General features: G+C 35.2%; 1 protein-coding gene across 5 annotated transcripts in view; it reads left to right on the top strand.

Annotated features, from left to right (window-relative positions):
* Nucleotides 1-3,789: 3,789 nt before the first annotated feature.
* The window catches only part of LOC128030502 (thyroid hormone receptor-associated protein 3), a 28,552-nt gene continuing 19,992 nt past the window's right edge, over nucleotides 3,790-12,349 (top strand). Inside the window, exons 1-2 of one of the 5 annotated variants that reach the window (XM_052618183.1) lie at nucleotides 3,790-4,105; nucleotides 11,360-11,514. In XM_052618183.1, the coding sequence (XP_052474143.1) occupies nucleotides 11,381-11,514 (134 nt within the window). In that variant the 5' untranslated portion in view covers nucleotides 3,790-4,105; nucleotides 11,360-11,380. The remainder of the gene's footprint in view (nucleotides 4,106-11,359; nucleotides 11,515-12,349) is intronic. The other 4 variants (XM_052618180.1, XM_052618181.1, XM_052618178.1 and 1 more) reach the window with 4 other exon arrangements.

The raw sequence follows: 12,349 nt of genomic DNA, 5'->3' as shown, positions 1-12,349 counted from the left end.
ATACTTTTATGGTGTTTTTGCTTCTTTTTTAAGCTTGACAGCCTCAGTCCATGTTCACTGCAGTTGAATGGAAATCAGAATACAAAACTGTTGGAGGTTACAGTTTGGCTGATGAAATCTTGAACTACAAAACATGCAGCATTCAAATGATATGGTTTTCATTAGGCAAGCAACAAAGGCCCATATTTTCCATGGGTAGAGCAAAATGTGCAAAATCTCTTTTTAGAGTTTCATCTGGTTGGACTAAAACCAAAGGAACAGAACAGGCCTATCCCATTCCAAAATGCCCTGTTGGCATTATATAGATTGCCATGATACTCTTTGTTACATAACTGCTCGAAATCCACCATTTTAATGTGATAATATTTTTCTCTACATCTCTATACTCTCTAAAATACATTTCCCCCCATTATGTTAAGCACAGTTAACTTCTTGTGGTATTACATAATAGTAACTGTCTGAATTTACAATTTTGGATCATACCAGTTTCCTCTTTCCAAAAATCTCTTTGAAAAAACTCTGCAAAGAAAGACAAAAGACACATCTCAGTCAGTAAATCATGTCAGATGCATGATGACAAACTGTTCCCGATTGTCTCTAGCATGCATCTATATTCTGCATTGATATCATGATTTTACTGTTTATCTTAAGCAAGTTCTTGATGTAAATGTAGACGAGCAAACATTGAAGCTAATAGTTGCACATGCTGAAACACCCGTTTTGTGCGTCTGTGTTGCGATTGGAAGACACACAACACGAAACAATAGGACTTTGTGTATTTCTGTTTTGGCTATCACACCAACCTGATGTAACAGTTAACAGATGGCCAGAAATGCTATAAAAGCCACAATCATGAAAACACTGGCGAAAAGAAGACTGTAACAAATCAGAATATGCTTGGAAAACAAAGCTGGCATTAAAGCTCTCTTCCTCCCATGTTTTGTCCATTGAGGTGTTGTAAAAATGGTCATAACTGCTCTCTGCTGATTGTAGATTTAATAGTTATCATATGTATCAGACAGCTGAAGTACATTCTGAGTAATGAAAAGGAAGTGAAATGAATTCGTTTTGACCTCTTAGTCACGGGCTGTTTAAATAACCCATTTAGGTTTTGTGATATATTACTTAAACCAATACTGATTCTTTTGGCTCGAAGATTCTGTCAAAACTGTGATATTGACTGCTCAAATGAAGTCTGAATTGGTCAATTTTGTCTGTATCCTTAAATGTATTTAGTACTAGATCAGAGTCAATAGATTTTGGGGCTGTCTGTCAAAACCACATGGACATCCATGAACATAATCAAACACTATCTGTTTGCCTAAAGCATTTGCCTAATTTGATCATTTCTGGGTGGTCACCTGTTTATATTTACAAAGTAGGTGTCAGTGAGGAAGTCTTCTTTTATCCTGTCTTAAATAAGCAGTGCTGAGCACTTCATATGTCCAGTTCAAGTCCTATTAATATTACCATTAAAAATACATTTAAACCACAGAATAACCACTGCACACATAATCATAATGCTATTAACAAATATCTCACGATTTGTGCATCCATGCAGAGTATAATCAATATAGTCAAATATAGTCACCAGTTGACACCAGTTTCATCATGAAAAAACAGATTTTTTGGTTGTTTTCTTCTTTGACTCAATGCATCTGTCAAAACCCAAGGACCACACATCATGGCTTGATTTGAGGTACACCCCCAAACACACATGGCTAAATATTTGCCTTGCAAAGGTAAACTTATGAGTAGGAGGGCCTAGCCCAAACCTTGGGCTTCACAGCATGTTTATTTGATGTAGGTTTAGTGTCAAGAAAATTATTAATTCAAGCAAGAAGAAAAGTAAAGTGAATAATATCAATGAATAATACATTTTATGGCTGACACTGTCATTTATTCACTGTAAAAAAAAATGGAACAAGCTATTTACTTAAAAAAAAAAAAGATAACAATATTACACAACAACATTTTTAAATAGTTTCTCAGGCTTGATTTTTTAAATGGAATCTTCCTGAATAAATCACGTGAAATTTCCTAAATTAATTAATCTATGACACAATTAATTTAATATAATTAGTGAAATGTGCTCATTTATTTTAAGTTGCTTCTCAAAAGTCTGTGATTTTAAGTGAGGTCTGTTTGTATTTGACTTTGAGTTATTTTATACATTTAAAAGACTGCCAAAGAGCTCAGGTAGGAACATACTTAAGAAATACTGGAAAGTATAGTGCACTAGCACTAGCAAAGGTACTGCTCATTAAACAAGGCTTAATGCCTTAGAGGAATAGTATTCATAAACATAGGTTCTGCACAATGGTAACGATTGCACTTTGCAATGGAAACTTCAGTGTAACAGAAACTCTTTCAAATGTCAAACATAACTAAACATTAAACATAGATGCTTCCATTCACTCAAAAACATAAAATAGCATTTAATTTCAAAATTTACTCTCTGTATCAAGCCATGCAAAGCATGCAGGCCACTAACAATCACCTCTAAAATAAAACTGCAAAATTGAGTTAATTCTCTTAAAATGAAAAGGTAGCCTTCATTCCTTTATTATTATTATTATTATTATTATTATTATTATTATTATTATTATTATTATTATTATTTTAGTTTAGTCAGTTCCTCAATTCAAGGATCAAAACTGCATAAGTTTAGCTTAAAATGAGGAAAACACATCTCTTGGTTCTATTAGTAAAAGGTCCTCAATATTTTCTATACTACACTGAATCACATTTTCTTTAGCGGAATCTACACATTATTTTTAATTATCACCTTAATTTTTTAAATGAGAATTACAAGCCCATAATTCATTATTTTACAGTATTGCTTTTTGGACTGTTCAGTCCTGACATACATTTTTAGGCCTACCTGAAAGACTAATTCATCATGATTTCTTAAAGGATACTGTAGTTCACCAAAAAGTTTGCACCCTTTGCTTTGTTTCTTCATCTGAACAGATTTGGAGAAATTTAGCATTACATCCCTTGTTCATCAAAGGATCCTCTGCAGTGAATGGGTGGCGTCAAAATGAGAGTTCAAACAGAAAATGTTCCATATGAGTGAACTCTTCCTTTAAATAGCCTTTAATTAAGCCATTTCTTGGGTCTATAAATAAAATAATGTCTTGTTCTTTTTTCATCACACCTTATATGCTTCCTTTTGATCAGATGCAGATGCATTTGCAAATTCCAGTCTAATGTTAATAAATGACTGGTCTTACTTTTTTATTAGCTAGGCTATTACCATCCTCAACAAGAGGAGAGCTTATCTATAGTCAGTGCAACGAACTGCCACTGCACTCTCTCACAAGACCAAAACAGAGTTATATTTAGATTTTTATCTTATGTCATAGATTATTATTTTTTTTTTAGCATTGCAAGCAGCCTAAAATGTATGCAACACAACAACTTGTACTGGTGGAAAGAAGATTATACTAATTTTCGGCAGCTTTCCTTAATTGGCAACCTCATAATCTTTAATACATGTAGATTGTATAAATAAATGTATAGTCAGTAACTATACACTTAGTATATTATTCACTTTAAACCATATTTACTGTATTTTTACTGTTTATTTTATTTGAATTTTTATACTGTATAACAATAACAGTAAGATCTTAGCATGTACAAAGAATCTGAAAAGGAGCGCCTGTTCCTTTAACTCATTTAGGGGCGTGGCTAGCTGTCAGCATGCATTTGATTGACAGTAGAATGCAGGAGAGAAACTTGATCCGAGCAGCCTGTAGTTTTTCCACGCTGTATCTCTGCTGTGTCACACCCCCAGTCTGTTACTGTGAGCACTTAAAGCTGCTTTACATCATTTGACTTGAACAGTGCACCGTGTTCACGGGTGGGTTACAACTTAATACGACACGTTTGTCATTTGGAATTAAAATACGTTTTGAATGCGGATACTTCAGATGAAACGGACTGGATATTGCCGCCTTCTCCGTCAGAATGATTTAAATAGCTACTATAATAATATAAAACGAAAGCTGTATTCTTTTTAAACGAAGGGAAAGCATTTCAGTGAACTGTAACATTTGATAGTAGATGCATCTTCTCACCCTGGACTAAATCGAATTATATGGTAAGTGTTTTTTTTTTGTTTTTTTTAACTTAGAATAGAGTGGAATAAAAGAGGATATAATTTTATTATTAATATATATATATATTTTATATACCCTGGGAACTTTGGGAACTCTGCTTTGAGACGGTGCTTTGTTTAATTCATGTTTTTGGTGACACTGGTTGCTGATGCCAAGTTTTAATGTTGTAACAATAACTAGCAAAAATTCAAAAAATGATCATAGTAAGGTTTTATAATTAATTAAAAGTATATATAAAGTATATATATATATATATATATATATATATATATATATATATATATAAAACAATGGTTCTACACCAGGTTCCAAATATTAACAAAATACAATTTGAAACCATCGGTTTACAGACTGCTGCATTACATTGTCAGTTTTTAATTCACAAAGTTAATAATTTTGATCCATTTTCATTCTTTTGTCCTGGGCATGGAATTCATTATTTAGACATACTTTTTGCGCCTATCATGCTACTTTTTGTGTTTTTTACCATATAATCTTACCTTCTAGAATCACTCAAAAAAATGCGGGGTTGTTTCAATTTTTACATAACATTTTTAAACCATAAGTTAGGTTAGTCCATATTTGACCCAAAGTTGGGTAAAAACAACCCAGCATCATTTTATGAAAATTAAGAGGGAATGTCTGATAATGTAGGCCTACAAAAACGAGATTTGTTTTAAAGTCTTAATTAATGAAGGATGAGACCAGTACATGTTCCTGGATCAACATCCTTGTTGATCCTGGAACAACATTACAATCAGCTAATCAGAACTGAGGGATAGGTTTTCAAGAAATTTCAGTTTTAGGTTTACAATCAGGGTTAGATGCTTCAACATCCTCGTTTTTCACCTATACTTTTCCTCTGATTTTAGGAATAAATTATGGGTAGCGTTATGTTTAGGGGCAGATATCGGGTAAGATATTTTTTGGACAATAATGTTGATCCAGGATCAACAAAAGATGTTGATGGCAAAATCACTGCGACCGATGTGTGACTCTGACAAATCATTTTGTATGTCAGAAATAGTGCCGTAAAATGTGTTACACATTTCTTTAAATAATCTTAAATCTATTCAACTACAATTTGCTTTTAGGTTTGTACATTGTGTAAGACTATCCAGTAACTTTTGCTTCGTGAAACATGCTCTTGGAAAAATAATTCTTGCCTTTTCAGTAACTCACTTAATTTGGAAAGTTTGTTCAGCAGCCCATTTTTTTTCTTCTTTTTTTTAATAATCAGTTTTGTCAAACAGACTACAGGGAGCTTGTGAGCTATTATTACATCAGTTCTCCATCCTCGTATAAGACTTAAATAGAGAAGACCTTCAACTGATGAGTTTCCATGTGAAATCACCAGAGGCTAAAAAATGCAGCGATGACAGCAAGATGAGACACAAGTCATTTCAAATGAATAACTAAAAAAAGTTTCCTCTATACGCAGGGTTTTGTGTCTTATGTCTATTATGTTCTCGCTGTCCTGTTCTGTTCAATGAAAGTTAATGGTGAGATGACTTTTATCAACCAGAAGCAACTCTTGACACATAGGCTATCTATCATTTGACTTTAGAACACTTCAACAGCCATTAGCCACAATTTACTTATTGTGAATATCTACATCTGTGGCCTAAATAAAATAGAAAAACATGCAGACGTTATGGTGGTGAGTAAATGTTGACAGGATGTGAAACTCTTTGAGCCTTGAGAAGCTGCATCTCATTGCAAGCGAAAATTATAGAGCTTCATGTAATGTCGTGCAACGCATCCATACTTCAGTTAATATAAGAGTTGTTGAAGAAATTGATTTTAAATTCCACAATCAATCAAATGTTTATCTCTAAAGCTGTGGGCTCCAAAGCTCATATGCTTTGTACACTTCAAAGAGGTTTTCACACATCTGTGGAGTCTTTGGAAGAACGTAGCAGTTGCTGTGGCTGTTGATAAGTGTCTCTTTTGCTGCATAGACTAATGCAGATAACAAATGGGATTTTAGTGCTGCTGGTGTCACATCTGTGGTCTCAGTAATAGAGCCGCTGATTGAGTGTTGGGAACAAATTGTGGTTGTGTCGGGTTGCTCTATTGTTTACATCAACTCTCCCCCTTTAATCGAACAGGTGAGAAGGTCCAAATGCAGCTGTCACTGTTGGGAGGCATCTAGTAGATGTGTGTGCATGTGTGATGTAATGACGGCACAAAAGTTTATGACCACAGGAGATGTTTGTCACAGATTTAGCTATCAAATCCTGTTGATCAGGCCACGGACCACACTCCACTCCCATATAGGCAAATAGACACTTAGATACTTTATTGAGGAAAATTAAGGATTATCTACAGAAGGATTACAAGACAGCTACTCTTTATTAACCAAATGATACCATGCTTTAAAATGAATCCTACATAATTTATTAACCCATGCAAATATGCCTTCATTATCATAAAAGTATCATGATCAGACTCCTCAACCCTTATGAGTCAATTAGATAGACCTCATTTGCAGATGGGAAGCAATACTGTTTACAGATCAAAGTATCTGTAGACTTGTTTTTTTTGCTTTCTCTATTTTAAGCATCTGAAACTAACTGTGAATGAGAAACTGTTTCTGCTGGGTTGTTGAACACCAGATGCAGACCTGCCAAACTTTGAATTTTTTCAGCGTGGTGGTGGGGGGTGGTTGTACTGTTTGTACATTCCTGTTTACTGTAACTGTTTACCGTTTAGTTTAGTTTAGTACATTTTTGCTATTTAGTTTTTTAATGCTATTTAAAAAAGAAACAAGTAGTTCTAACAATGTAACAATGCAATCTAAAAACATAGATAATAAAAAAATAAAAGGCTATTTTAATTACCCCATTAAACTTTACAGTTATTGCTATCATACAAATACACATACTTCTAGGTTTAAAATTCAACTACAAATTTCAGCAAATTGTATATTTTAATCAGAGTTACAGCGCTCCTATTTCATTGAGCTCAGTCTGTTTGGCGTGTATGTGCGGTGGGACTCAAGTCTGTGGAGTTTAGCGGAGAATCGCAAAGCAAAAGCTCATGCACTTCTGACCAGTGGCAGCTCATGGGTTTTAAAATAAAGGATGCACACTAATTGTATTGGTCTGGGGATCCCTGCTGATTTTTATTATTATTATTTGCTTAAACACTTTAAAATGGCTTTTTGGTGGCTTTTAGTCAGAAAACATAAAGAAAACAACATACATACAGCAAGATAATATAAATTCACCTACCTGTCCTATCACTTAAAAAACAAACATCCATCCCTTCTTAAAAGTCTGTGTTAAAAGAGAGCTGCCTGTTGTGCTATTTAATTAGGCCTACTGCTGTAGCCCATAGTTCTAGCTCCCTTTATTTTAAATTTGTATATATACTGTTTGAATGACAGCTTGGAAAATCTGTTGGCGATCAAATATCGCTTCTCATCATAAGTACCTGGTACATTATCAGCCCAGCTGCTATGGGAGACGTTCAAACTAATGATTTACGTTTAAACATGATTTACGTTTCTATGATGATTGGTTGATATACCAGAAGGGAGTTTAGCCTCCTCTATGATGTTACTTTTCTCAAAACTCTTCAGCGTTGAAAGTGAACAATCGATGCTGATTGCCAAATTTTTTTAACAACGGAGGCACGAGAGCTCATCTCTTCCCCGGCCTCCCCCTCCCATTCTCTATCACTTAGTGGTTGTAATTACAATAGCAGATTCGGCACATTCTCAATAGAAAAGCGGCGCTTTCACGTTATGGAATTGGTAAATGTGAAATTACAAACGAAAATATATACATTCTGAGACATGAACTGAAATTAATTCTGAATTTTATTAACATTAATTAACATTACCTCCCCCGACGAGCTGCCACTGCTTCTGACAGCAAAATGGAAATATTTCCATGGCTTTTTTTAACATTTACAGATGGACAAAATACCTGTGAAATGCAAGATATGCATTAAGGAAAACGTCACATCTCAAACACATTAAACAGCAAGTCTTTGTCAGCCTCACACACAGCCTTTCTGTCTGACAATCTGACGTGGCGAGCGCAAGCCGCTTTGAACTGAAACTGCAAACTATAGGCTACTAGGAGAGAAATAAAATGCAGAAATTATTTAAATGCAAAACCAAAACCCAAGACGTGTCAATTGTATAGTTTTGAATGGGGAAAAATGCAACGCTCAATATGGCCGCTCAATCACAGGAAGCTCTGCCTTCTGAATGAAAGACCAACGCTAATTGGTTAAGGCACGTGTCAATGAAGCTGCCGTTAGAAATCCCAGTTGCTATAGAAACAGTTAGCTTTCCAAGACGTGCTCTTAGGACTGCGCGTGTGCACTGGCTGGTCTAGACTCAAAAATACGTTTTTATAACGCTATTTGAGCAAAAGAAACAACATTTCTAACACAGTTGTCAGATTTCTTTGGTGATTTCAAATATGAAATTTAATCGTACGCTTAGTGAACCATTTGGAGAACTCAATGTCTCCCTATTCAAAGAGATAGGAGTTGCACTTGGATGCCCGAGAGGCATTTCAATGATGGCTGCTAAGTGACATGACTTGTCTTAAAGAGACTTTGGTTTAGAGTGACAAATCGTACCAGCGTACCTTGAGGTCAAAATGCGTAACTGCTAATCAAAATGCGTAAATGTTGGCAGGTCTGCAGATGTCTTAGCTGGCGTACTTTATGTAAACTTGTAATTCCCATAGTACTTCAGTATACGGTAGGAGTAAAGTAGCTTAGAAACTTTGCACAAGCCAAATATCTGGATGTCTGGAGGCTGCAGGAAATTATGGACTGCTGGCCAAAACCAACAAGCAGTCAAAAGGAATAAAAAAAAAGGCTTTAAGTTAATTTCAGCCAATGTTTTCTGAAGCAGCAGCACAGATCTGCTCAGACTCGCATGCTGTAGCTACACAAAGACACCATACTGAATTGTAGCGTAAATGTTTAGTCTGCAATTTCCTGTGTGCAATACTACTTCTGATGAGTCGCAAAAAGGAAGAGCTCCCAAAAAACTTTTCTGGAGTGCTGTGGTGAAATGCACATCATATGTAGGATTACTAAAAATGGCAGTAAATCTTGAGACTTGTTCCTTCACTTTAGCAAAGCCAAGAGAAAGTCTAGCATTTCATTGAACATAAAAAGGGCTATTCAGACCAAGAATGACATAAAAAAAGAAAAGTTAAAGATAACAGTTACATTTACATTTATTCATTTAGCAGACGCTTTTATCCAAAGCGTCTTACAGATGAGGACAGTGAAGTTAGAAGTAAAAAAAAAAGTGCAGTCCACACCACAATTATAACAATAATGACAATAAAAAAACAATATAGTTGAAATCTCTTTTAAAGAGTTTATTTCCAGTTGATGAACTTTTGTATGGATGCTAATACAGTTATCGTAATAGTTAGCGTTCTTGGTGTGAACGGGCCTTAAGGATCTATCTGAGATCCTTATGTTAGCAGTCCTAATGGACAAGTGAACTGACAGCTAATTGTTTGTGGTGCGTCATCATGCTATTTCTGTCCAAATAAAGTAAACTAATAGCTTGATGGTGTCACACTTAGTAATGAGTGCAAAGATAGCTAATAAATTTAGCCAGGATTTGAATCAATGTTTAGGAGCTTTAATTAATTGTACTATCTTATAACATTAATACAGATCTATCATTATGTGTATTTGCACATCTATGATTACGGTCATGACAGGTATGGTGACAAGCAGTCAAGATGCACCTTATAGTAAGAATATTTGCAGCCATCGCAGTGAACTCAAAAGCTATCTCTTTATCTCGTGTGCAAGTCTATTTTGAGCCACAGTGCTGTCTCTCTTTGATCACCAGTGTTCCCTGTGGTAAAAACCCAAGTGTGAGTCCAGCTAAACAGTTGGGGGCATTTGCGGAGGGTAAAGATGACAGACAATAGGCAGAATCACCTTTCAACACATCTTTAAATACATTGGGCATAACATTAAAGAGCTAGTAAATCACTCTCGCCTCCATGCTAATGTGGCGTCACTTTTCATCTTTTCTGCCAAACCTGCAGCATTTCCTCACAGTTGTTCTTGTGAATAGACTTAACACAAACAGTGTATATTTAAATCTTTTTGTCTTTAAGAAAGTCAGATTATTTAAGGCTGAAGTGTGCGTTTTCAGTGTTAAAATACTTTCTCCTATCCCTTTTTAATGTATAGAGAACACTTTAAGCCGTTAGCCTATTTTTATGACTATTTTTATGACATTACTGTTTTAAGTGGATTTCCCCTGTCATTGTTTTTACCATTACTTGGTACAGAAATTATACACTGCTCTAAAATATTCTACAGTACATCATGACATTCAGCACTCTTATACTTACTAATATAGTGTAATAGTGGCCATCATTTTTCAGCGACTTTGTTTTCAGAACTGTTTTTCCACTGAATTCCCCTATGGAGGAAATAATGTGGTTTTACTTCCAGAACCAGACTGCTGCACTGTTGCTTCTCATCAGTAACTGAAACTGGCGCTTATTTTGATGCCTCTGGCATCACACTGTGAGAGACAAACAAAAGATGCTGTCTTAAGTCTGAGTTATCAATTGTAGTGAAAATTACTACAGTATATTACATTACTGATTAATATTGTTGCATTGTTGGCTGATTGTTGTAATGATTGTTTTTTCTTTGTGAAAACTTTAAGATAATGTATAGGTAAGAAGATAAAATCATTTAACTCAAATCAATATTTAGCTTTGTAGTGAGTGGTATAATGTATAGTTAGCCAGTCATTATCTCAAAATAAACAGACTGTAAATTATCATTGAGAAATGGTAGACTATCTGTTGATTATCCCTCACATAAACAGACTCGAAGATTGACATTTGCTCGGTATTCCATAATTAATTCCTGCTGTGCCTTTAAACAAAGCTTTTGTGCTCTTTTTTTTTCAAGGTTGTAGCCTGAAAAACTGTAATTTGAAGACATGGAAAATGTAATACTCCACAGCCAAGCCTTCTTAATGTCCCAGAGAAAAAAACACCTCAATGTAAATTGATGAGTGGTGATTTACATTGATTTTTTTTAATTCAAGCAAGCCCCTGTAACACTATAAACTCTATTTCCCTTGCTTTTTTTACTGAAAGAATAATTGGACTTGATATATTTTTTTAAATTACATTTTTAAATTACTTGATGAATATTAACTTCCTTTTTGTAAGTTGCTGGTCTGAATGGTTTGCATTCTGTTACAGGCACGTATGTGAAAGGCCACAATGTCTAAGACAAAGAAATCAGAGTCCAGGTCTCACTCTCGATCGGCCTCCAGATCAAGATGCCGCTCTGATTCCCGCTCTCGCTCCAGATCACGAAGCAGCCCTAGACCTAGATCAAGGAAGCGCAGATACGGGTAAGTGTCCAGTATGCTAATAAACAGAAGTTACTGACTTTGCAATCATCATGCCATACAAAATATTTAGCAAATTAAAAATGAGATGGTTACCATAACTGCAAGCGCACAAAACAGGCGTGTGCAGATGTGGGATGAAGGAGTTGGTTTCGATTATTAATTTCAGTTTTGAGTCAGATTTTGTACTTTCAAGTTTTAGTCCTCACTTTCATTCCTCTCCAAAAAGAGGAAAAACGAATTAAATTATCTCTTAAAAAGTAATCGGCAGTATTTCTTTTCATTTTCCTGACTGTTGAGTCATTCATGCAGATTCATTTAGCCTCTTTTGCTGTCTTACAATCAGGCCCACGTGGAATTAGCTCACAATTTTGCAATAAATAAACCCAGAAAATGCAAGAAGAAAGATTACATCTGGGTCTACTTATAATCTTGCGCTTGGTAAACACTGATCTTTAGCTACTCATTCTGACCATACTATAAAGTACAAATCTAAACACAATAATGCTCACTGTGTCTTGACAGATGTGCTTAATGATTGAGTGGGTTGGAAAACTGTTAACTTCTCACTATGTTCGTAAACACACAGTGGAACTTCATTCCTTAACACCCACCATGTGACTCATGCTCAGCTTCCCATCCATGACTCTTTTTAAATTAAAATCAATATTCTAGTGCCAGTCTCAGCCATCTAGCCACAGCTGCCAGGCCAAAGTTATGTAAGATAAACTTACATTAAAGCACCCTGTGCTTTTATAGCGCCTTTACTCTGGCTTCCTCACTTGTTGAAAAGGGGTTGTTCAGTCACCGTGATCTTACTCTCCATGTGTTCTCCAGC

The sequence above is a fragment of the Carassius gibelio genome, chromosome A16 (genome assembly GCF_023724105.1).
Source record: "Carassius gibelio isolate Cgi1373 ecotype wild population from Czech Republic chromosome A16, carGib1.2-hapl.c, whole genome shotgun sequence".
Lineage (NCBI taxonomy): Eukaryota > Metazoa > Chordata > Actinopteri > Cypriniformes > Cyprinidae > Carassius > Carassius gibelio.
The sequence above is the reverse complement of the archived record's forward strand: the minus strand, read 5'-3'. Positions and strand labels throughout refer to the sequence as shown.